Source organism: Grampus griseus (genome assembly GCF_964374135.1).
Source record: "Grampus griseus genome assembly, chromosome: 1".
Lineage (NCBI taxonomy): Eukaryota > Metazoa > Chordata > Mammalia > Artiodactyla > Delphinidae > Grampus > Grampus griseus.
Window position 1 is genome coordinate 118,992,605 of NC_139017.1, and position 25,974 is coordinate 119,018,578.

Sequence of the window (25,974 nt, forward strand, 5' to 3'; positions counted from 1 at the left end):
TCTAGACCTAGACCCCCAATTAATTAGTTGTGTTATATAAAAATAAGTATCTGTATGGATGAGAATACTGTGGAGTGTTTTTCCATCCACATTCTTGACCTATAAAGGAACAAGTGAGGGATTAATCACAATAACAATTGGCATTTCTATAGTGCTTCTTCTATAGCTCTCTTGGGAGTGCCATGGCCACTCTGTTGGAAACATCACTGTTTCATTGATTACAGTGTTATATTATTTACTTAAATACAGAAAAGACCATTTATTTGATGTTTGCAGTGATGTTTGGTTTCAACATCAAAAAATTTGGAAAATGGACTTTACCAAGAAAACAAAGATAGCTGCTAGTATTAAGTAAAAAACATTAAAATGTTTAGCTGTAAACCATGTTTTGTAAGCTCCAATGCCACAAAATGAGCATATAAATTGGACAAGGTATAAACTGGTAAGTTGGTAGGTGGGGGGGGGGGTCTATGACAAATTGAAAAGTACCTTCCTGCCTAAAGCTACACATTTAAAAATATTTAAACATTATGGGCCAAAGAAGACATATCCGTATGCCTCATATGCAACTTCTGCTCCATACTAGCAGAACATGGGGTGTAGAAGAAGAAATAAAGCAGAAACACAGAAGCACAAGGAGATGGTATGAGAAATGGTGGGTCACAGGAATTGCGCCTATAGGACTGAAGTACAAAGAGCAAGGTTGATCAATGTGGCCGATGCTCATCCAATATCACCCAGCCTCCTCCTATCTCTCTGTACCGACTTGGTTTTGCTGTTGTGGTTGCGTCAGCATAACATAGCTATAAGCATGTGGCTGTGGGCTTAATATCTTTAGTCAGTTTCCTTACAGTAAAATGGACATAATAATAACTGTATTATAGGATTGCTGTGAAATTAAATGAGTGCATACATAACAAGGGCTTAGCAGAGGTCTTTCACATTGTAAGCACTGAATAAATTCTCATCATCATCATTGGGAAGAACCACTTCCTTAAGCATTCCTTGATTTATATGGTAAGAAACTTATAAGGGAAAAGGCAAAGTGTTTTCCTTTCTCTCAAATAAATTAACAACCACAAAACCAAAGATAGAAGTGTCCCCTCTCAGTGGGCTGATCTGTAAGCTCAAACAACTTCTTTCTTTTAGAACTATAAAAGGTATTGGGCAAGTTAGTCAGACTCTATCTACAAGGAGTCATACTTGTACCAACTAGGCCATTGCTTTCTGAAATGACATTCATCGAAATGCCTCAAGAATTTGGTTCAGTTAAAAATGCATTGACTGAACACCTCTGTGTAAGACACTATGTTTAGTTTTGGAAATCTGAGATGAAGAGCGCAGGATTGCTGTTCCTGAGGCCCTGACCTGCCCAGAAAAGTTGGGGAGAGAAACATGGAAACAGGTCATTTCAATACAAATGTAATGCCTGAGTTCCTCACTCTATGACGTACATCTTTCCCTCTACCTCTTTCAATGGGAGGGACTTTGTAAGCATTGTGCAAATACAAGGATTAGTATGCTATGAAAAGACTGAGGAAAGATACATGCCTATCCTTCAAAGTCTAGTTTTAGCTCTACATTCTCCAGGAAGCTTTCCATTCTACTTTGATCTTTAATTTACTCAAAATCCTTTGAAAATTACTGATTAATTATTTTGGCCCTTAATCATTTTCCACCTTAAATGGCAATTAATTTGCTTCCTGGGCATATGTTTTATGTCCCTAACCAGATTGTAGTAATAAACCCTGAGGAGAAGGACTTAGACTCTTTTGGGCAGTACACATGCTACATTTGCATTAAACTGAAAAAATGTTTTATTGCTACCAGATTAAAGAGCAGTAGAAAATAGTCCACAAATAATAAATGCAAGAATTTGGTACTCTATTATATTGAAGGCACCCATGAAATAGTGTTTCATAAGACTTGAAGACTTTTTGGCACAATTTAAGTATTTAGGTTAGATTAGAGACAGAAAAAATGGTAAATATAAACTTATATCTGTTACATAATACATGTTCTATTTTCACTTTTAATCAACAACATTTATATTTTTGGTTCTGCTTTATAACCTGGTGGCAACAACTTACACTTACTCACAGGGCAACAGAACACACTTTCAGTTGCCCCACAAGTGAAGCGTTGCAGCAAGAGAAAACTTTCAGTGAGCATATTTGTTTCAATGACACATGAAAAGATGGCTGGGATAACGAAACAATACTCCTAAAACTCACAAATCACCAGTTGGAATTATGCTAATTTATCACCTAAATCTGTTTCCTGAACATTGTTACTGAAACCCAGAGAAAAAATGTTTATTAACACAAATATTTTTAAAAGAGAGGTAAAGAAAATAACAGGGAAGAAATAACTTTTTGTTGAAAACTAGTAAACAACTATAAATAGATTGAGTCCTATATATGTTTACTTCCAATATCTAAGATTCAACCACTCTTCATATCTAATTTATTTTATCTCTCCTATCTGTCTCTTCCTTTCATTTCCTCTGCCATTAGTGAATTTCTGCTTTTCATTACTTATCTAGGTCACTGCAACAACTGCTTCACTAGTTTCCCTTCAAGTTGATCTGTTATAAAGACGCTGAATTAGGGGCTTCCCTGGTGGCGCAGTGGTTGAAAGTCCGCCTGCCGATGCAGGGGACACGGGTTCGTGCCCCGGTCCGGGAAGATCCCACATGCCGCGGAGCGGCTGGGCCCGTGAGCCATGGCCGCTAAGCCTGTGCGTCCGGAGCCTGTGCTCCGCAAAGGGAGAGACCACAACAGTGAGAGGCCCACGAACCGCAAAAAAAAAAAAAAAAAAAAAAAAAAAAGACGCTGAATTAATCTTTCCATACTACAGTCCCAAATTTGTGACTCCTTGCTCTAACATCCTCAGTGCCTCCTTCCTGCTTACAGAACAAGGTCTAAACTACCTTACTCTAGCATTCACTAATTTCGGTGCTCTTGTTTCAGTTTATTTTTCTTTCCCAAGAGTCCTCTTCACACATTAAATACACTACCTACATTTATACATTTCATCTACTGAAGTGAAACTATTCAGTGCTCCTATACATGGTTTTAACTTTCTAATCTCTTTTTTTATTTTTTCATGTCTTCCCTAAGCCTAGGATATTCTTCCAAATTCTAACCATCCTTTATGGTCAAGCCCGAAGGTCACCTATTCCATAAAGTTGTTCTAAATTTCTCAGAAGTAATTAATATTCTTCTTTCTGAAATTTTATAGAAAATATTTCACTATTTCCTTAAAAGAACTTGTTATTTTTATACCTAGAGCATATTTAGGTATTTTTCTCCTCTACTAGAGTAGGAAAGCTCCTTGAGAATGGAGTCTATGGAAGTTTCACTTGGCTCTACTGTGCTAAGTATAAAGGCTTTGAACATAGCAGTTACTCAAATAGCTACTGAACAAATGACTGGAGTAATTAATGAATATTGAGCAGTTTTAGAACTGTGGGCTTTGTATAAAGGATCATATATGGGATCTACTTGACTTACTGGCAACCATGAAATGAAAGTTATTGATTTTGAATAATCCAGCTTGTTTCATAAACCAGTGGTTTATCAGATTGGTGGTTTTCCAGATATTCTCCTTAGCACCTTTGAGATTCCAGAGAGATGGTTCAAGGATCTCCCTCTTTGGCAGTGGGAAGTGGTAAATGAACAGAATTTTGCACCATATACTCTGCCTTCAACTAAAGCTGCTCCTTTTGTGTATCAGCCTTTTTCTAAGACTTCTCTTAGAGAAAGCATTCACTATTTTTTTTAGAAAAAGAAAACCTTGGGGTTTCACCACCAAAACATTCTAGTTCTATATTCGTTTCAAGTCTCCATTCCACATGAAAACATCTTCACATGATAACTAGGTAAATGAGCTGCTGTGTTTTGGCTGAGTTTATAATTATAAGAAAAAAATAACAAAATGTTAGCACAAAAGTAGCATTTCAGATAATTTTATAACAGGTCCTACTATAATACCTGACTTTGTATCAGACATGACATTCTATAATGGTCATTGATCTCAATCCTTGATCTGACTTTACTGGCCTGAGAACCAGCTAGCTGGTGAATCTTACAGATGTCATAGTCTTTCTGCATATTTTTCACAGATTTGAAAGGTCCCTGAGAGGCAGTTATACAGCTTTCTATTTCTGTAAAAGACAATGACAAACCTTTCTATCCCCTAGGCTTATGGTAGCCTGTTCCCTTACCCACAGAGTAGAAAACTGTGTTCTGCAATAAATCTAAAATGTATCTTCACTGAAATCTGTCTTAGACTCCTAGTAAGTTACACAGTTCCAAGTTCATTATTTAGAGGGAAAAAAATACCTGTTTAAGTCACGGTGTATAATTGGCTGTGTCAAGTTGTGAAGGTACTCCATACCTTTGGCAACATCTACTGCAATAATTAATTTAGACTGCAAGTCAAGAATCCTAGAATTTAAAAATAGATTTAATGAGGATGAAATGGTCAAAGCCAATACCATACCTTTCTAAAAGGAATCAGTAGTGTGTGTGATTTGTTATTCTGTATTATTTCAGCCGTTTTTGCTTGATTGAACATTAAGCTAAAAATTCAACACATTTGGAAAAATAGCTTTTCTACATCTGATAATGCTTAATTATAGATCAATTCAGATACCAACCCCTCTTATTTAAACAGTCAACTTGATTTTATAATCTTTGTAATTTTATATTTAATTTCTTTGTAATAACATAAAAATGGAATCTAATCACTGAGTAAAAACCACATTCTAATTATCATATGCATAGATCTAGGAAGTGAATTCAAGTTAGACTTGTGCAAGACTATTCTTTCTTAAAACTTTAAAAAATAAATACTGTGACCCCTGGTAATTATTTTATTCTGATCTTAGACATATCTGCTTTACTGGTATGTCAAGTTTAGCCTAATTATTATAAGCTTCAGTTACCAATTTAAATTCCTTGAATTTGTTATCTTAAACTGAATTCCTGTTAAGAAAGCAGAGAAATCTTTCTAGTCATTAAAACACAATTATTGGACATAAATTATTAGCCATCTTTAAAATGTCACATTTCCTAGCACTCAGAGATAACAGAAGGTAAAAGCTCACCTAAGCAGAACGCGTATGAGGTGTTGCAACTGTAATTCCAATGACATGTAAAATGATAAGTCAGAGACCATACCTCTTCTGTTCATGAAGGAGGGAGAACAGAGAACCCCCTGATATGTACTGAGTGACGATGGCAAACTGGCTGGGATCATTCAAGCAAGCACCCACAAACTGAATGACACAGGGATGATTGAGCCGGCAGAGAATGGACACCTCTCGGCAAAACATATCCACATCTGACTTGGAGCAGTAGGTGTTGGCTCGATAACTGGAAATGACAGCAACAGGAAGTCTTCAGTCAACAGATGAATCAAAAACAAGGGGCTAGCCATGCATATACTTCTCAGAGTTTACTGCTCTACTTGGATGCTAAATTTTCTCATTTGCTTGCTTACCGCTTTATAGCCACTATTTTATTTCTGCATCGTCCTTTATACACTTTCCCAAAAGAACCTAAAATTGTTTAAGAGAAACAAGTAAACACATATTATTAAACTGAGCTCATTAAACTGAAACAGACTAGTGTTTTCTTAGGTTACCTGAGCCGATAATCTCATGGAACTCAATTTCTGAGAGCTGAAGATGGAAATGTGAAGGCAATCCAGCCCTTAGAAGGAGAACATCTGCCTTCTCTGCAAACAGGAATTATTATTTTATTTTTTAAGATAAAAAGCACACATGTGGATGCTTACACACACATGCACATGTATACTTAACCAAAAACATCATACCCTAGTAACATTTAATTTTCCGACTGTAATTGACTACTTGGAGATACTAAAACCTTATCACAAATGATCCCTATTCCCCTACATTAAAAGCCCGTTAGTTCTCTGTCTCTGTTACCCGACCTTTGTTATTGGAGCTAAGGGTTTATTCCTGATTTGGTCAACCACTAGCTTGTCTGTATGATGTGGCAACTCTGGAGAACAGTCCATATCACATCATGATATAAAGAGTCTTATCTGGTCAATGCCAGCAACCTGTCACAAAAAGCTTAGTCAAATATCCATAAACTAAACCTTCAAGAGGTGCCAATTAGGAAATAAGCATATGAATTATTCAGAAGAAACATTCAAAACCAAAAATAATTTTTTAAAACTTCAAATTCTAAATAAATATAAATTTACAGTTGAATATTTTTTACTTTCCTGATTCAATGGTATTAATTTCTGTGTATAGCATACATTCAGAAAAGTTCCCAAAGTATTACTTATTTGGGATCTTTTGAAAAATAATTTATTTTTCAATTTTTTTCCCTATGACCAACCTTTTCCCAATTCTCCTTAAAGATATTAATATTTATAATTTATATTTCATTAAAAATACAAATGTCTATGTGAATTTGATCTTCTTTTAATATTCATATGGAATTTTCACCATTATACCTTCATGAACTAAGAGGACATATGCAAAATAACATAGCAGATGAGGTTAATTATGGAAAGAACGGTCTGTTAATAATATTATTTATGCTTGCAAAACAGTCATTTGTAATATATAAAACAAAATAGAAAGTTATCATATTTGAAGCAATAGCTATTGTTAGTAATAAAATATAACAACTGTCCCATATTAAAATACCTTTTGTCATGCTTTTAATCTTCCCCAAAGGGGATGGAACAGACACATAGGAGCCATCTAGAAATCAAATTATAGAGTTAAAGGTAGCAAACATTTTTTTCCATAAAAGCTAAACACTATGAAAAGTAGCACGTGACAAAAGAAATTTGCTAAGAACACCAAGTGAGACTATAACTTAACTCTAGGTTTTTCTCTAGATACTGAAACTGTACAGCAAGTGTTTATTTAGAGGGTACATAAAATGATTAAAAATAAAAATCCAAGGTCTAGCAGACTCCAGTGGATTTAATTTGTGTCTGCATATGAGTATTCTCTGTTCTGCCTTAATAGATTACTGAAATGGAAAATGACTGCTCTCAGCTTACCCAGGCCTTCCCAGTCATGCACCAGCCTCATAAACATCCAGTCCAGAGAATGTAAAACTTGGAGGAACTGCAGACTGGTGAGTCAGAAAGTAGCCTAAGTGGGGGCTTCTTTATTTTCAGCCTCACCCAGACGTAAATCTTCTTAAAATAAAGCTGATCTGACATGCCTTCATCCCTAACCCCAGAATGTTGGTGATAGAAACACAGGTTTACCTTTAGGCACAATATTGCACTAACAATGAAAATTTAATAAGAAAGGGGGTACCTCCTCCAGGCTGAGAATATTCATTACAGGGCAATTCATCCTGAGGTCTCTTATAATGTTTCAGGAGTGTGACAATTGCATCATGTCCTTTATGAAAAGACAAAGAAGGACAAAGAGTCTTAATTCTTGTTTGATTTATTCAGCTCACCACCTGATCGAAAAGTAACCAAGGTAGCCTGAAACAAGATTAATCTTAAGAGGTAATACATTGCAATAGGAATTTAGTGCTTTCATTCATTCATTCAAACTCTACTACCATTTTGTAATGCATAACAGTATCGAATCACTAAGTTGTACACCTGAAACTAATATAATATTGTAAGTCAAGTACACTTCAATTAACAAAAAACAAGACTGATATATGTGATGTGCTATTTTAGGCACTATGTTGGGTATGGGGGATGCAATGAACAAGGTAACTATGGTCCTACCCTCAGGAAATTTAGTGTAATTGAACAAATAATAAAAATGATGAGAATTGCTAAATGAGTACATATCAAGTGCTATGGGAGTATATAATAAGAGCACGATTAAAAGGGCGAAAAGCACATTTGGTAACCAGGAAGGAGAGATGTATTTGCTGTGATTGAGCATTACATTTGGCTGGCAACTGCAGTATAACAGGGCATTAAGATAATCTGCATAGGTTTTTGTGGCAGGAGACAGCTGGCTGCCTACCAATATTTGTAGCTCCCATTCACAGAGTGATTTTGTCACTGGGAATGGCTGCCCACCCAGGGACAACAACTCCGTATCCCCCTTGCAGCCAATTGTGGCCTTGCGACAAATTCCCATCAAGTAAATATGAGCAAAAGTGAAATCACTTCCAGGCCTGGACTGTAAGAAATAAGTGAGTCTTCTCTCCTCTCCCTATCTGCTGGCTGGATGCAGAGGGCTCTGAGGCCATACGGGAGGGGAGAAAGCCATCCACTGACCAGAAATACACACCCTGGACTGTTACATGACTGAGAAATAAATTTCTATTACATAACACCACCAAAATTGGGGAGTTTGTTAATTGTACTAGGGACTTATAATTGTGAAAATGCTAAATAAAATATAAAAATAAAAATGCTAAATGCTCCTCTGAGTAGAAACAATTTTCAATAGAACTACACTTTGATACTATCTTATGCTTTAACTGAGAAAATAATCTACTGTAGCTAATTTATACAAGAAGAAAACAAAATCGACCTTAAAGACCCTGCCAAGAAACTTGTGAAATGCAACAGAACTCACTGTAAAAAGGGCAAAATTTAGAAACTGAAAAAGTATAAGTGCTTATCCACCATGAAGGGTTCAGAGTTAACACTGGTTTGAATACACCTAGCTAATGTATAGAGTATATGCTGTGAGTTGTGCCTGCTTATTAAATCCTCCCTTCAGAAAAGAATTAAAATTAATAGAGCATGCAGGATCATAAGATGAAATGATTAAGATGTTTATCAGCACTAAAAGCTTTTTCAAATGTAACATTCCAAGTCCAGATTCCTCAAGAAAAAAAAGCAAAAAAAGAATTGTGACTATGATTGTTAAAACTTGTAGCAAAACTTAAATCTATGGAGTTAACAACTAGTGTCCATTTTCTTATCATCCATAGCTTTCTATTCATGGCTGGCAGATCTACGATTTTCTCAAATCATAGACACAGGTTATGATGAAATAATGGGGAACCAGTCCCATCAATACTCTTTCTTTGGACTCTCATGTGCTCACAATCAGGGAAACCTCAAAACATGAAAGACATAAGCCAACAGGTAAATTTCTAAAGGAAGAGCCTACTAGTCAGAAGGAAAAGAGAATGAAAAGAGCCCCAAATGGGAGAAAGCATGACACGTTCAGAAAATGAAAGATGGCCAGTGTGGCTGGAGCATCGCAAGCAAGGATGAGTGGTACCAGGCTTGGCTGGAGAAGTCGGTGAGTGCACAACATGTGGGGTAGTGCGTCTCAAATGTTATGGTATGAGAATCACCTGGAGTGCACGTTAAACTACAGATTCCTGAGCCCTACTCTCAGATCCTGATTGAAAAGGCCTGTAGTGGGACCTGAGAGTTGCTGTTCTCACAAAGTCCCAGGTGATGCTGATCAGCAGTCCACACTTTGAAATTATTGATGTGGAGCTTTATAGCTTTATAGGTTAGGATAAGGAGTTTGTGTGTTAATGCAGATGAGAAGGGGGACTACTAGAGGATTTTAATTAACTGAAGGACATGGTTTGTCTTTATTTTTCAAACATATCCTTGTTTACAGATTACAACTGATGATGCATCTTCATAAGGCTGTTGTAAAGACTAAGTGAGATTATATATGTAATATGCCTAACAGTTCTAACACATAAATATGCCTTTTGGATCTTTTCACTGCTTTCTTGCTTCACTATTTTGCCTCAAGAATTGTAAATGAACTTGGAAACTCATTTTCGGAACTTCAGATAAATTTTCTAAATACCAATATATGCAATTTTTGTTGCTGCCATTGTTAATTACCACAAATCTAGCGGCCTAAACAATTCAACTTTGTTATCTTATAGTCCTGGAGGTCAGAGTTCGACACGGTTCTCACTGGGCTAAAATCAAGGTGTTGGCAGGGCTGCATTCCTCCTAGAGGAACATCAGTTTCCTTGCCTTTTCCAGCTTCTAGAGGCCACCAACATTTCTTGGCTTGTGGCCCCCTTTCTGTATCTTCAAAGCCATCAACAGCTGGCCTGAGTCCTTCTCACATCGTATCACTCTGGCTTCTGTTTCTGCTTCCATATTTAAGGACCCCTGTCATTACACTGGGCCCACCTGGAAAATCCAGGATATTCTCTCTCTCAAAGTCAGCTAGTCATCAGCCTTAATTCCATCTGCAATCCTAATTCCCTTTGCTATTTGCCATGTAAGGCAGTATACTCACAGGTTCCAGGGAATAGGACCCGGGCATCTTTGGGGGCCATTGCTCTGCCTACCACCTTTAGTTGTGATGAAAATCAAATCTCAGTGTGCTTTGTTTGCATGTTGGCGCAGCTTTTCTTTCTTCCCCATTGCTAATGGCCATTTGAGCCTAAGGATAAATTAGCACCACCACCAAGAATTTCCTCTGGAATTAAAACATCCCTTCATCTGTCCCCTTGTTAGATTCTTAGGTTCTAAGGTTTTATCTGCTCCTATCCACACTGTCTGCTCCTACTTTAACAGGACCTGTGGTGCTTTTGGAGTTTTTATTTTACTTAATTTGATCTTTAAGTGTTTGGGACCAGGAAAAACAAATCAGAAACAAGCTTTTTTTCCCCTTATTTCTGTTTTTCCTAGGACAGGCTCCTTTGGGGAAAGAAAACAACCCAAACCACAAGCATTTACCCAAGTACAACAAAGCTTAATTCACAGATCCCACCTCCTCACCTGTCCCAGCCCCTCTGCTGGACTGACTGTGGCTGACAGCCGAGAGGGCCTCCTGCTTTCCCTAGTGAAGCAGAAAGCCACATCTTGAATCCTGAAGGCCTGTGTGAGTCAGTGATCACACCCTTGATGTTACCTTTCATCTCAACAGCTCTCTTGGCTCCACTTGCTCTGAGCAGTTTTAATTTCCTGCCAGCGCAGTGGTACAATTTGCTGGCATTTTCTTTAGGATGCTTTTCATCAAGAGCCTAATGAGTGCCTGAGTTCTGGCTGGTGATAAGCATGAGGCTGCCAGGGAAATGCCAAGAGGCCCCGTTGGCTCTGGAAGGCATCTCCGCCTGATTTCCCACCTCCTGCTAACTGTGGGCTGAAGCACACATGTATGGGAAATTCTCCTCTGCTCTCACTGCACTGACAAACTACAAGTGTATGCAAAGAAACCTGAAAACCACTAGGACCCAGCTCCCTGATACTTGGCTATGAGGGGTTAAGCAGAAAAATGCCTTGATGGAACTCACTAAATGGACTTGTAAGCCAAACTCCTGATAATGGATATACCCAGATAACCAAGGCACACTAATGGAACATGTCCAGAGATAATCGAAGTCCCACTAATTAAATAAAATGTTTTCCCATATCTAAGAATGTACTATCTACATCCAAGTATTTTACCCAAATAGGAGGTTGCTATGATATTAGCCTAATGCAGTTAGAATAATGATTTGTACTTTCAGAGTATTATTCATTAGTGCCCCCAAGGGTTTTGGCAAATGGGACTCTCCTGCTGGCTTGAAGTGCCTTTCATTTCCTGCTCCCTACTCTTCCAGTCTTGTCTATATTCCCAAAATGCCACGCTTCCCCTTTCATTTGTCTTTTTCTTATGTTCCTTTACTCCTTACATTTGGAGTGATTTTCCCCACCCCACCCCCCAAACTTTCTGAATAGCTCTTTATTTTAAAACCTAGGTTGTTCTTTAAGGCTACAAGTCCATCCAAAGGGCTGTTACATGGAGAATTTAGTATCTACATCACGGGCATGTATACAACAGAGGATTCCTAATTATTCAAGAAGAAAAAGTACAAATTTTATTATTTCCCTATAAGGTTGTCTCTCAGTCTCCACCATTTCATCTTAGAAACAATGAATGCTGTTCATTGCTATGAGAAATTATTTTAAGAACATAAAAGAAAGCTTGCTACGAAAATCATTTTAAGAATTAGATCTGAAGATTAATGGTGAATGACACCAGTACTAAGACCTTTGTGATTCTGACACCCTGTGGGTCTGAGATTAAGTAGAAAACATGGAGATTTGATCTTAATTACGGAAGCCAAGAAATTCTTGTTGATCTTGTATGTACCACATGCCCAGGTCATCAAAAGAGCAGTCTGGGCTATTTTTTTTTTTTTTTTTTTTATTTGCAGTATGTGGGCCTCTCACTGTTGTGGTCTCTCCCCTTGCGGAGCACAGGCTCCGGACGCACAGGCTCAGCGGCCATGGCTCACGGGCCCAGCCGCTCCGCAGCATGTGGGATCTTCCCGGACCGGGGCACGAACCTGTGTCCCCTGCATCGGCAGGCAGACTCTCAACCACTGCGCCACCAGGGAAGCCCTGGGCCATTCTTTACATGTGCCTCAAAAAATAAAACTCTCACAGCAATGATATTGAAGAGACTTTGCTCAATATTTTACTATCCCCCTTTCCCATCATGTTAAAAATGCACTTTCCAGAAACATTGAAAAGTGAGATCAGAGGATGGCCCCTGATGTTTGCACTTCTATGGCTCATTTTCCTCCTGACAGTACAGGTCCCATTCACTGACAATTAAATCAGAGGCAACAAATATTCCAGACTTGCTACATCTTCTCATGACTTAAATCTGAAAGATACTTTACTTTGATATCACAAGAAAGAGAACACACCCCCTGCTTCCTCCATGATTCTTATCCCTTAATCACCAGGCCCAGACAAGAATGTCACCAGTCCTCCTTCATCTTGAGATAAAATCCACAAGGATGAATGCTTTTGCCAAAAGGACATTATATACAAACCAAGCCATTTAACATTCCTCTTTCCTCTTTTTCTCCCTTCCCATTTTGCCTTTATTTTCCCTTCCCTTTCCTTCCACAAATATTTATTGAGTGCCCATGAGAGACTAGCTCAAACAACATCTTCCAGGGGAAGCCCTCTGTGACTTTTCCATTTTAGTGTCCTTGAACTTTTTACTTACCATCTTTGTACTTTTTACTTTACTTTTTACTTAGCAACTTTTTACTTACTTTTTATTTTATTCATAGCTCTTATTATTATCTGATAGTTTCCATTTGTTATCTTGCTCGTGACCTGTGTTTTCTGTTAGAAATGCAAACTTTTTAAGCGCAGGGGGATATTGTCTGTTTCACTCACTGTTTTACCTCGGTTCCTAGTATACTGTCTAGAATATATTAAGTTTATAACACTCTTTTTGAATGAACGAATGAATGGTACAAAGTACGAGAGTGTAATGTTGAAACAGAAATGCTCTTTACTGTTGTAATGAATGTTATATAGTAGAAAAGAAAAAATATATATAAATGTTTACTCAAAATTGTATTTAGCCAAGCTTTAGGAAGGAAAGGTAGAGGATGCTGTGAATGTGCATAACGATGCTATTTTACAATAGGCTGGAGGGGTCAGGGAAGAGTTCCTTGAGGAACTGTCTTTTAAGCTGAACTTGAAAGATAAGCATGAGTTGATTAAGCAAAAAAGGAAAATAAAAGGATTCTAGTCAGAGTAAAAAATTTTGCAGTTCCAATGAATAGAAAGAGGAGCTGTATTTAGAATATTCTTTAAAATCTTCTGCCTATTAATTTGAGTATTAGGATTGTTCAGTTAATAAAAAACCTATGATATTTCAAAAATCCCTACAGAGAAAACAGAATAGCGGTAATTAGTATTCTTGAAAAGATCAACTATATTATGACTGATCAGATGCCATTTAGTGAGACATGGAATAGAATGTTATGACTGAAATATCTGCTCATTCTCTATTTCACTTCAACAAATGTGTATTGAGCAGCTATTAGGAATCAGCCATTGAACTAAGTTTTTGGAAGATCAAGATTAACAGCCCAAATGTTTGTTCTCAAAAAGTTTAGGGGGAGAGTGTTTCAACATGAGATAGAAATGTGCGTATGGCACAATAAAACATCAAGAAAGGATGTGTGTATTAGGCTGGAATGTCAGGGGAGACTTTCTGGAAGAGAGGATCCATAAACTGAGTCTTGAAGGTTAAATACAATTAAGAAATTTAAGAAGTGAAGTCAGGTAGGCAGGGTGGGAGGGTGTAGAGAAAGAGAGGACTGCTTGAGAAAAGGCTTGGAAGCATGGAATAACATGATATGCATAGAGGAGCGAGTAGTTTTGCATAACTACCATGTAAACAGATGCTGGCTTAACAGGGTTGTTGTGTAGATTTGATGGGATAATGTGATGTAGAATGTGCTTGGCACAGAGTGAAACCCTAGTGAATGGTAGGGATCTAGTGAATGTGATGACGACTGCAGCATGTGGGGTCACTCATGTGCCAGGAGGGACTGGATATGAGGTTTGAGAGGTAAGAAGGGCACAGGTATGCCATGATAATAAACTGAGACTTTTTTTTCCTAAGGTGATAGTGTGTCAGTGAAGGATTTTAAGCTGGGAATGATATGGTCCTATTTACAGCTTGGATACATCTTTCAGACTACAGTTAGAAAATGGAATCAAAAGATGCCAAAGACAAAAAATAAGTAGTTATGAGACTATTAAAATGGATCAGGAGGAGGATAAGGTTATGGATTAAAACAGTGACAATAAAAAAAAAGGATGGATTCAAAATGTAAGTATGAAGTAAAATAAAAAGACTTTTTGATTGAATGGATATGGGGGAATGGAGGTTGAGAGAGAAAAAGTAGTCAAGCGTCAATCCAGATTTTTGACTCAGGTGCTAAGTGAACGGCAATGCCGTTAAATGACATAATGAATAAGGGATATGGTAGAAGAACCCGACTGATGAGGACAAAAAAGATATTAAGTTCAACTTTGGACTTGTTGAGTTTTAATTGCTCCTCAGGTATCCAAGTAAAGGGATCCAGCACGTCAGATGGTGTGATGTTTTGAAAACGTGGCCACAGAATCTTTGATACTTCTCCATGACTGAGGAGGAAAACCCTGCTGTAGTAAAGAGACTTGCAAATTTGTACTAAAATTTTAAAATATTATGTTATATATTTGCATGCAACTATACATATTAGAACAATGATTTTAAATTGCTTAATATTTTGATTAGTGATTTTCAAAACCTCTTTGATCTTGCTGTAGTCCTTAAATTTTAAGTTTTAAATGAATGGTATTACTTAAGTCATAAACAAGAAATATATATACAACCAAATAACACAAGCTTTTATATATTCCGGGTTTGTCTAGTGGTGTTTGGCAGGGATAAAATGCTTCATTAGGAGGTTTAAAGAAAATGACCATTATCCTAATATGTCAATGTCATATTTCTTACTGGACACTAAAGCATGTTGTAAATGAGGAAAGACTGTAAGATTTGGAAGCTTTGGGGAGCATGATTGTATCTCTGCTATCCACTTAATAACAACAGATACCACTATTTTTATTGAGAATCTGTGATCCAGACATTTACATCTTATCGCTAACCCTCAGCAGAATTCTTAAAGTGGTTATTAATTTACTCATTTTAAATTTGAAGATTAAGCCTCAGTTAAATAACTTGCCCAAGGTCATTAAGTAATAAGTATGGGATTTGGACTTAGATCTATCTGATTCTGAGTGAGGTGGTAAGCAGTTGAACTGTGCAATGAGACAGACCTCTGTTTGGTATCAGCTCTCCACCTAAGAGCTGTGTGGTTCGAGCTAGTGTGACAACACCTCCAAGTCTCAAACATTTTATCTGTAATACAAAGGTAATACCAATTTAAAGGGTTATTTTGATAATTAAATTATATACATATTATGTATGCATATGTAATAAGTGATTAATTACTGTAAGTTCTCTTCTGCTGTTTGTATTAATGTTTGTAGCTTCTTACACAGTTATGTCTCAAAATTTTTGTGTTAGCCCCCATAAGAGTAAAAGTTCTTCCTATTCTAATGAGAGTTGGTATTATTTTATTTATTTTTTAAAAGAGTTAACTAAACATGTAGAAAGGTAACCAGTAGACACAAAATTGCACATAGATTTTAAAATGCCATCTAAATCTTTTGTTTATTCCTTCCTCTATCCCAACCCAATCCACCCTAGCACACTAAACTATGTTCATTAAACTAAGTAAACTCCAAAGAGGTAAGAATTCAATATAGAAGAAGTTTGGGAGTTTATAATCCATGGATGAAGAGTTATCAAAATATTTAAGGACGCCACCTCTTCTTCCTTCTACTCCTCCCTCACCCTTATCTCTTAGTTATTTTTTACTGGCTGAAAGCTGTAGAAACTCACAACTGTAAGACTTCATTACTTTTAGAGAATACACTATGGTACATTTACTATAAATAATTCACACCACACTACACTTGTCAAAAGGAATGAACAAAGTATATATCATGGTACAGGAACCTTGATTTTTATTGTTTTTGCTCACTTACTCACTAATTCTCCAACTGCAGCTCCCTGTCACTGTGAATTAGAGTAGTTCTGCTGTATACAAATATTGTATTCTGGGTAATTAGATATTGGGATAGGAGCCTCTGTAAATTACTTTAAAAGCACTCCTTTATGTCAGTACTGAAGCAAATAAGTTTTAGTTCTGTTTCTAGTTTGGGTTATTTTCTGACCCTAAACAGCCTGACATAAAGGAGTGCTTTTCTTTGTCAAAGGCAGGCTTTTCAAATCTAACTGCCAGACACACTATTGAGCTATGTGCTCAATTCTAATTGGCTGAGATCTTTTCAATTCAGCAGTTTCATCTTTAATGCAATGGATGTAAGATTATGTGTAGGTCTTTTCTATGGGTTTTCCCTACTGGTGATTAGGGCAGAGGATTTGAACATAAGCAGGCTGCTGGCTATTTCTTCTGGCTAATTTAAATTGATTCATAGAAGTCCTTTGTACCCAAGGGAAAGAGCAGAACAAATCCAAGTGAGTGAGACAGCTATGGCTACTCTCAGATGGAACGGTAGAAAAGAAGAGGGAGGACAGACTGGGGAGAGGAAACATTCTAAGTATTATAAAATTGGAGCTCTGAGCAATCTGGCAGTGAAATATTGAAACTTAAACCAGTAGGCTTCTGGTTACTGGTTAGAACCAAGGTCACCAGGAAGATTATTTCTAAGATTGATTTTGATATCTTTAGGTTAAAAGGGCTAAGTAAATGGAAAATATTTTTAATACCTGATCCCACAGGGAGTCATAGTGAGTAAACTCTTTTCTAAAAATATTCCAAAAGATAGTAGATAATTCTTTTCAGAACTCCAAAGCACCTCTGAATGTGCTATAACAGAATAGCAGAGAGGGTCAGCTAAAAATTTTGTTTGGGACAGATGAAAAATTTGCCTTCTAACCATTCAGAGATGAGTGCTGTTGAGAAAGCCTCCTAGTTCTATCTTAAGAGGGTAGACTAAGATGAGCTATTCAAACTGGGCACATTCAAAAGTATTCCTTTTTAAATAGACAGACCCTGGTTATGAAGTCTCTTCTGAGTTTTCTAAGGACTGGATAGGGTACAGGGCAAGCCATGATGGGGCCACTTTTACATCATCTCTATTCCACAAAGAAAGAACTCCAAGTGAAGTTTTAGTGCTTTTTCAACTCCATCTCCAAGTTGCTCAAGAAAATCCTTGGTACGCCATATCAATTAATTTGGTGACTCCCGCTCTGAAGGAGAAAGCAAAGCCAAAGAAAACAGGGACAGCGCACTGCTGACAATATTTTAACAAGGCCATTTCAATCTTCCCTGAACACATGAAAACAATGCAACGTTTCTCTAGCAAGAGAAAATAGCAACAAATTTATTTTGTTGGTTTAACTTGCTCTGCCCTAGAACATATGCAAAACATCCATCTGTCTCCTGAGTAGTAACATTCAATTTGTTAAAATTCATAGTAATAATGAAATGCAACACTGATGCCTGGCACATTAGTTGAACAAATAAGGGTGACAAGTATGGCATATATTGCAGAGACCAGTGGGTAAGTCCTCTAAGCTAAAGGATTTTTATTGTTGTCATTTGGTAGGAAATCTTAGGAGCTTACACAATGATTCACTGTTTTATAAAGTGTGGAATTCCACAAAAAATAAAAGTAAAGCCAGTTTTCAACCATTACTCTCAATCAAGTAAAAACAAACAAAGCCAAACCCTGTGAAGAGATAAGCTGCAGCAGCTACTTCGGAGCTGTCTTCCGGAAGACTAATGACTTGTAAACAGTCTTTCTCTGAAACTCAAATTTATTGAGAGACACTGTCTGAGAATCATTGGAATAAATGCAACATAACTAGAACTTAGTAAGCCCTCTCGAGGCTTCAGAATATGTAAGATTTTCCAACTGATATGCAAATATACAATTACCTGGACTTTCTTTTACACAAAGTAGAAGGCAGTTATACCTAACAGAAATGTATATAGTTATTCATCAAAAGACACGTACATGACATGTACACGTATAACAACAGTGTTCCTAATAGTCTCCAATTGAAAATTATCCAAATGCCCTGAAAAAGCAGAATGAATGAATTGTGATATAATTAAAAACATAATACCATACAAGAATGAACAGTCTAGAGCTACCTGCAACAATATGGATGAATCTCACAAACTGTTGGTCAAAAGAGGCCAGACATAAAGATGTATATAGCATAGCATTTCACTTATATTAAGTACAGAAAGAGGTAAAGCTAGTCTATGCCTCGAAAAGGCAGGGGTACCCTCTTTGGGGAGTGAGTGGAAGACAATGTAAGTAGGGCTTCTGGGTGCTGACCATGTTCAGTTTCTTCATCTGGACGCTGAGTGAGTTCAGTTTGTGAAAATTCATTGAGCTATAATGTGCAAGTACACGTGTGCGCATGCACGTGTGTGTTTATACAATACTCAAGTAAAAAGTAAAAAACATAACAGGCCTATATCTTAACTCATTCCTTGCTGTTCCATGTCTGTTCACTTGTCTATAGTAAAGTAACTCCTATATCATTTCCTCACTAGCAGTCTTCAGACCTATGTTTTTCTTTCTCCTTGTCTATAGCTCTCTAATAGCTATATCAGAAATGTCTAATAGCTATATCAGCTATGTCAGAAAACAAACCTGACACCTTGATCTTGGACTTCCAGCCTCTAGAATTGTGAGAAAATAAATTTCTGGTGTTCAAGCCACCCAGTCTGTGGTATTAGAGAGCTATAGAGAGCTCTATAGCTCTCCTTGTCTAATAGCTCTCTATTTCTATCCATCAAACTTCATCTCTCTGTTCATTAATGGACCTCTACCTATTTCAAGGTAGAAAACCTTTTAGATCCTCTTGGTAGCCTAAGAACTCTTCCAGTTTAGTAATTGCTCTTTTTAAGTATGGTTTTCTAAGATTCTAACATTTAAAAAGATAAGAATACTTCTTTACATACTTTAAACATCCTAATAAGACAATGCAGGCATCAAAGTCTGATATATTTTACAGTATTTAGTTGTAACTCTGATTTCAGTACTGTTCCATGTCACCTGAAAATTTACACTCTGTTGGAGTTTATGCATTTATGTAGAGCTCTCTTAAGAGGTATAGTATATTGTAATAACAATGACAAAGATGTTATTTGACCTTCTAATTGTGTCTAGTTTCCTCTCCTTTAAAATGAAAAATTCACTATTAATAATCTTTATTTCTGGACTACTACTATTACCACTCTTATTATTACTGAAATGCCAATTATTAGGTATTTATTTTGTGCCAGCCACATTTATAAGCAATTTGCACATATTATCTAATTTAATCTTTACAATCTTATGAAGTTGTTATTGTCCTCATTTTTCAGATGAAAAACTAAAGCTTAGCAAGAATAAATAACTTGCTCAAGATCAAGCAACATGGTTTGATTTAAAACCAGGTGTTCTGCCCAAGCTTTCACCTCTTTGAGCTCAAATAAGTTTATACTTAAGCACTAAACATTGGTTGCCTTACTTTTTCTAGTGCAGGCATTGTTAGCAGGGTTAGATGTGACAAATACTCCCTTTCTTTCTTTGCATTAATTTCATTTTTAATAATTTGAATCCACATCAAAATTCTCCTATATAAGAGGTAAAGACTAGTTCTGCATCTACTCTAAGAAAGTAGCTATCATTACCTATCACAATTTTGTTTCTCCAGTATCTAGAAATGTGATATCTCCTTCTCCCTTCAAAATGCCAATACCAAGAATGCCTTCAGCTCATCTGCAGCCCAGGAGTTGCTTTCCCTATTGTACTCTTTGATCCAAGTCTCCAACGATTCAAATACAATCTCCAGAGGAAATGGGAGTATACAAGTCATGCAAGCAAAAGAATTATTGATGCATTGGCATAATCTGTGCACAGAGTTCAATGTTATCACTATAGAGATGCAATGGTGAAAAGTATACCTTTTTCATAAGCCCACATTAAACATGTCTGCTCATCTTTTTCGCCACTAGACCTGCTTGGATCACAAGCTACCAGATTCATATCAGCTCCGTTATCCAGTAAGAACTGAACCAGGTGAATGTGACCATGGTAGCAAGCAGAGTGCAATCCTATGATAGAATAAAAATGAAAGTGTGAAAGGAGAAAAAGGGAAAACTGAAACCCAATTTTCAAAAGACAGTCACTACCACATAATAGAATTGTTGCCAGAGATATACAGCAAGGGTTGATTTCTTTGACAAAGAATTAATTCTGTCTTTGCGCAAACAAGACATAGTTTAGGAAAAGAAGTACCTAGTTGATCTATATAGACTACCTTTTGCTTAGCACAATTTCTAGTATTTCTCTATCCACTGTAATTACCAGAATAAATGTTAGCAACTTTGTACAAATCAAAGAACAAAGACCCCAAACAAGGGTTTTTTTTCAGCAGCAAGCCAAGGGCAAGGCAGTGGGATCAGTCTGTTCCTGATGCAGATCATAATGGGTGCATTGACTGTAGATACTTTAGCACAATAATGAAACTGAGCAAAGTCAGTCTGCCTTTTACTATCACCATGCACCATCAATTTAAATGATGTCATTGATAAAATATTCCCCCTCATTGGGGTTGACCACTCCCACCCCCACCCCACCCCCCAAGCCCACCACTTTTCTTAAGCATTCACATGCATCAGAAACTGGTGATGTTCTCACCACAGTCTTACCTGTGTGCCCATCCCTTCCTTGGTGGTTGATGCTTATGACATTCTGATCAAGAAGAAATTTAACCAGGTCAATGCTCTTGCCATAGGTACAAGCACTGCAAAAATATAACACAGGGAAAATAGAAGGCTGAACGTATGTACTCCAAATTAATATGTTGAAGCCCTAACTCCCATAACCTTATAATGTGACTATAATTTAAAGAGGTATAATTTACAGAGGTAATTAAGTGGAAATGGAATAATTAGGATTGGCCCTCTCCAAATATGACTGGTGTCCTTATAAGAAGGGAATATTAGTATACAGATGACATGAACAGAGGGACAACCATGTAAAGACACAAAAAGAAGGTGGCCATCTGCAATACAAAGAGAAAGGCCTCAGAAGAAAACAAACCTGACACCTTGATCTTGGACTTCCAGCCTCTAGAATTGTGAGAAAATAAATTTCTGGTGTTCAAGCCACCCAGTCTGTGGTATTTAGTTATGGTAGCCCTAAAAAATTAAAACAGCCCTGATTCACCCAGGCTATTCTAGATGCAGATGTTTATATAAGTGCCAAAAAGATGAGAGAAGGAGGGAAAGAGAGAGGAGAAGGAGGTGATAAGAGAAAAAAAGCACATAAAGCAATAAAATCCTAAGATTCTCAAATATGGGCCTTCAAGAAAGGAGCTGTGGGTTTCCCTGGTGGCACAGTGGTTGAGAGTCCGCCTGCCAATGCAGGGGACACGGGTTCATTCCCCGGTCCTGGAAGATCTCGCATGCCACGGAGCGGCTAGGCCCATGAGCCATGGCCGCTGAGCCTGCGCGTCCAGAGCCTGTGCTCTGGCAACGGGAGAGGCCACAACAGTGACAGGCCCGCGTACCTCAAAAAAAAAAAAAAAAAAAAAGAAAGGAGCTGTATAAAATTTCTAGCATTTTCTTATTAAATATCTCCTATGATATTAATTCTTTTCTAGGCATTCTGCAGGGCAACTGAATGGAATGGGGGAACACAGGAAGGTTCTGAGAGATTTAGGTGACAAGTTAGACTTGTGATTGCACCTGAAGTGGGAAGAGGGGCAGTCTTGTGAGATCTGATGCTAATTCCAGGTAGGCAGTGCCAAACTGAAATGAATTTTAGGACACCCACTCGTTGTCTGTAGAGAACTGGAGAATTGTTTGGTGTAGAAAAATCTCACACAAAACTGGTATCATGTGTTTCAGAAGTGAGGTATTGAATGTTGAGGTAGAGTACAGAAAAACAGTGTTTTTTCCTTCCAGATTTGTTCTATAAGTGGTAGTTCACTGGGTCTTACTCTTTCCTCTTCCTGGGATGACTTTACCTAAATCCTTTTTCTCTCATGGGATATTATTATTTTCTTTAAATAAATGCCATTATTTATCTAGTTGAACTATTGCTTCCTCTATGAAGTCTTCTCATGAACCAAAGGCTGAGTTCATTGCTATCTCCTCTGCTTCCTTGTAATTTCAGTTTTATGGCACTTATCATATTGTGTTATGATAATGAATACACCTCTGTGTGTTTTGATACCTTACAATAGAGTTCCCTTAAGGAGGGAAGGGACTGTGTCATGTTAATGTTCCTACCAGCAACAACACAAAACAGGTCCTTAACAAGCCTTTCTTGAATAATTAAGTGAATAAAAAACAACCATCTCAGTGTAATAGATCGTATCACCATTAGTTATTTGTATTATAAATAGGACCATTAACACTATACTTGTTGGCGAACCTCTCACTGTTGTGGCCTCTCCCATTGCGGAGCACAGGCTCCGGACGCGCAGGCTCAGCGGTCATGGCTCACGGGCCCAGTTGCTCCGCGGCATGTGGGATCTTCCCGGACCGGGGCACGAACCCGTGTCCCCTGCATCGGCAGGCGGACTCTCAACCACTGCGCCACCAGGGAAGCCCAACACTATACTTTTAATGTTCCGTTGTCTGAATTACCTCATTATTTCTGTTCAAAGCAACTATTTATAGGAAATGACGAATTCAGAACATATATATATATGTGTGTGTGTGTGTGTGTGTACGTGTGTATACAAATGTGTATACATACAGACATATGAAAACAATAACAGGAATGTACTAAGTGCTGACTATGTGTAAAGCACTGTGATTTGTACATAGAAAAATTCATAACTGTAGTCAGTTCCTTATGTAAAAGGAGAATTTCTTTTATAAATATGTACTTAAAATGAATAGAATGAAAATATTAATACGTTATTCCTAGCAGCCACAGGTTTGCACAAAATAAAACAATTGGATACCTACTTTTAACTCACTTCACTAATCTTGTCATATAGACAATCTTCTGAAGGTGACAATAACCCTCTGATTATAGTCGGTTTCAATTTATGTGCACAAAGTAGCAAAATGATTTGAAAACTAGCCTGTGGTGTCAGCCTCCACAAGAATGACGTAATGGGTAGAGGACACTAATAACCCGTACATATCAGTTCTGCCAACTGTCCCCTTCAGGGACAAATTCCACTGGTACACTTTGAAGGCATGATCTGAAGAGTTCTTGCATCTGTTCTGTTACAGAGTGTGTAGAAAACAGACAAAATATTTTGGTACTAGAACATGAAGATATATAAAAACACAGGATTTGGAATTAGTCAGGCATGTAATACATGTTTTTCTAGCCATAAGAATCTTTGGCAAGTTACTTAGTTTTCCTGAGCCTCAATTTTCTCATTGGTAAAAAAGGGATAGTAAATCCAACTGCATAAAATGGTTAGGAGGATTAAATGAGATAATGGATGCAAATCATCCAGCACATATTCACTGTTCCATAAATGGTAGTTTTCTTCACCTCCCTTTTGTCTGACCTCTTTGGGTGATAAGAAAAATCTGGAAATCCAAGTGAAATTTGACAAGTTGATGCCTGATGCAGAAGTGTAAGCTTAATTTTAGTTCAGTATTTAAAAAAAGTGTCTCATTTCTCTTATTCACTAGTACAGGACAAACACTACGTAAATAACATACTAGTCTCAAATACATGTTTTAGAGGTTGCTAACAGCCAAGAGATCTGTAATATGTAGGTAAATAATCTGATATTCAAGGTTTACTCAATTCAAATGACTACGTTTTTATTTTTATAAGCAAAACAGTAACCTGTTAAAAAATGAGGTTTTAAATTTTATAAAACATCTGCTTTCCTTTAGGACATTTTAGGGAGTTATGCGCTTGAGTTCTTAGCAAACTTTTCCCTCCCTCTCTCTCTCTCTTTCTTTTTTTCTTTGTCACAACTTTTCCAAACCCAGCTGCTCCTTCAGGGTGCTTTTCCAGAGCACGTTGCAAAGGACTGTAATCGATTCCTAGCAAGGAGCTAATGCCTTCTTAGGTACCTCAGTGGCCACCCTGACTAAGCTCTTACAGGCTGACAGATGGATGTCTTAGATAGGTAGATACATTTGCACATAAGGTTTAAGTGGTAAGGAAAAAATGTCACATTTGATGCTGATGAATTCTGGTAATGATATTCTTGTCGGAAGAGGATTATGGGCACTGCTCCTTTTGGCAGCTTTCTGCAGAGTGTAGTGGAATAGGAGCAATATGCTTACAGATGTTGATATGCCTGTTGCCTTGGCAACATCAGTCCCTGTCTTTGTGGCTGCTGCCAGGAAGGCAGCATCTGGCTCTGGCCCCATCTGTTGTACTGACTGCAGCATCTGCGTCTACCTTTTCTCTGTGCATCTAGCTTGGGCTCCTTGTCCTCTGGCCACCCTCTGGTCTTGCTCTCTGATTGCAACATCTGCCACTATTCATTCTTGCTTCATGTACATGACTTCCAGTGTTGTAGGGTGTTAGCTAAGTTTAGAGGCTATTGCACTTAAATATTCTTTTACCTGTGAAAAGCCGTTTCACTGAAGATGTTTTCTTTAGTCAGACTTTCTATTCCTGATATTTGGATGATCTCCTTGGCAACTTCAAATTTGCCATTGTAGCATGCCCTAGAGTTAAGAAAATATTTTGAGAATAGTAAGAAGGTACACGTAGTATACCTGCAGTACCTATGGAAGTATACATAATACTCACAGGTGCAAAGGGGTGTCTCCATAGATATTAACAACATGTGGCTGAACTTCTAAATTGCTCTGGAGCAGGTACTTCACTATATCGTGGTGTCCAAAGCGAGAACAGAAGTGGAGTGGAACGTGATCCTCATTGTCCTGAGCATTCACTGTCATCAAAAGAAAGGGAAACATATGTTATCTGGAATCCTCTATTTCTCAACCTGCTCATGTGTAGTATCAGGGACTTTTCTAAGTGCCTGAGAGACTCCTGGAAATTGCCAATTAATGACAATAATAAAGGAAATTAAGTGCCACCAATTTAAAAAGTTAGAATTCTATCCTATAGCCTATTTCCACATTAAGCAGGCTTTCTTCTAGCTCCCATAAATCTATGGAATGCATCTAATCAAATCTACCTTGCATACCATACGACCCAGCAATCCCACTACTGGGCATATACCCTGAGAAAACCATAATTCAAGAAGAATCATGTACCACAATGTTCACTGCAGCTCTATTTACAATAGCCAGGACATGGAAGCAACCTAAGTGTCCATCGACCGATGAATGGATAAAGAAGATGTGACACATATATACAATGGAATATTACTCAGCCATAAAGAAACAAAATTGAGTTATTTGTAGTGAGGTGGATGGACCTAGAGTCTGTCATACAGAATGAAGTAAGTCAGAAAGAGAAAAACAAATACTGTATGCTAACACATATATCTGAAGAAACTAGGGGCAGGACAGGAATAAAGATGCAGATGTACAGAATGGACTTGAGGACACAGAGTGGGGAAGCGTAAGCTGGGACGAAGGGAGAGAGTGTCATGGACATATATACACTACCAAATGTAAAATAGCTAGCTAGTGAGAAGCAGCCGCATAGCACAGGGAGATCAGCTCGGTGCTTTGTGACCAC

General features: G+C 37.6%; 1 protein-coding gene across 1 annotated transcript in view; it reads right to left on the reverse strand.

Annotated features, from left to right (window-relative positions):
- Positions 1–25,974, reverse strand: part of TNNI3K (TNNI3 interacting kinase) — a gene marked incomplete at both ends in the record, with an annotated part of 280,506 nt that overhangs the window by 165,494 nt on the left and 89,038 nt on the right. The window contains 10 exons of the mRNA XM_082669170.1: positions 4,347–4,451; positions 5,187–5,381; positions 5,509–5,566; positions 5,653–5,745; positions 6,698–6,754; positions 7,328–7,414; positions 20,280–20,429; positions 21,027–21,121; positions 24,882–24,986; positions 25,072–25,216. Of these exons, the coding sequence (XP_082525296.1) occupies positions 4,347–4,451; positions 5,187–5,381; positions 5,509–5,566; positions 5,653–5,745; positions 6,698–6,754; positions 7,328–7,414; positions 20,280–20,429; positions 21,027–21,121; positions 24,882–24,986; positions 25,072–25,216 (1,090 nt within the window). The remainder of the gene's footprint in view (positions 1–4,346; positions 4,452–5,186; positions 5,382–5,508; positions 5,567–5,652; positions 5,746–6,697; positions 6,755–7,327; positions 7,415–20,279; positions 20,430–21,026; positions 21,122–24,881; positions 24,987–25,071; positions 25,217–25,974) is intronic.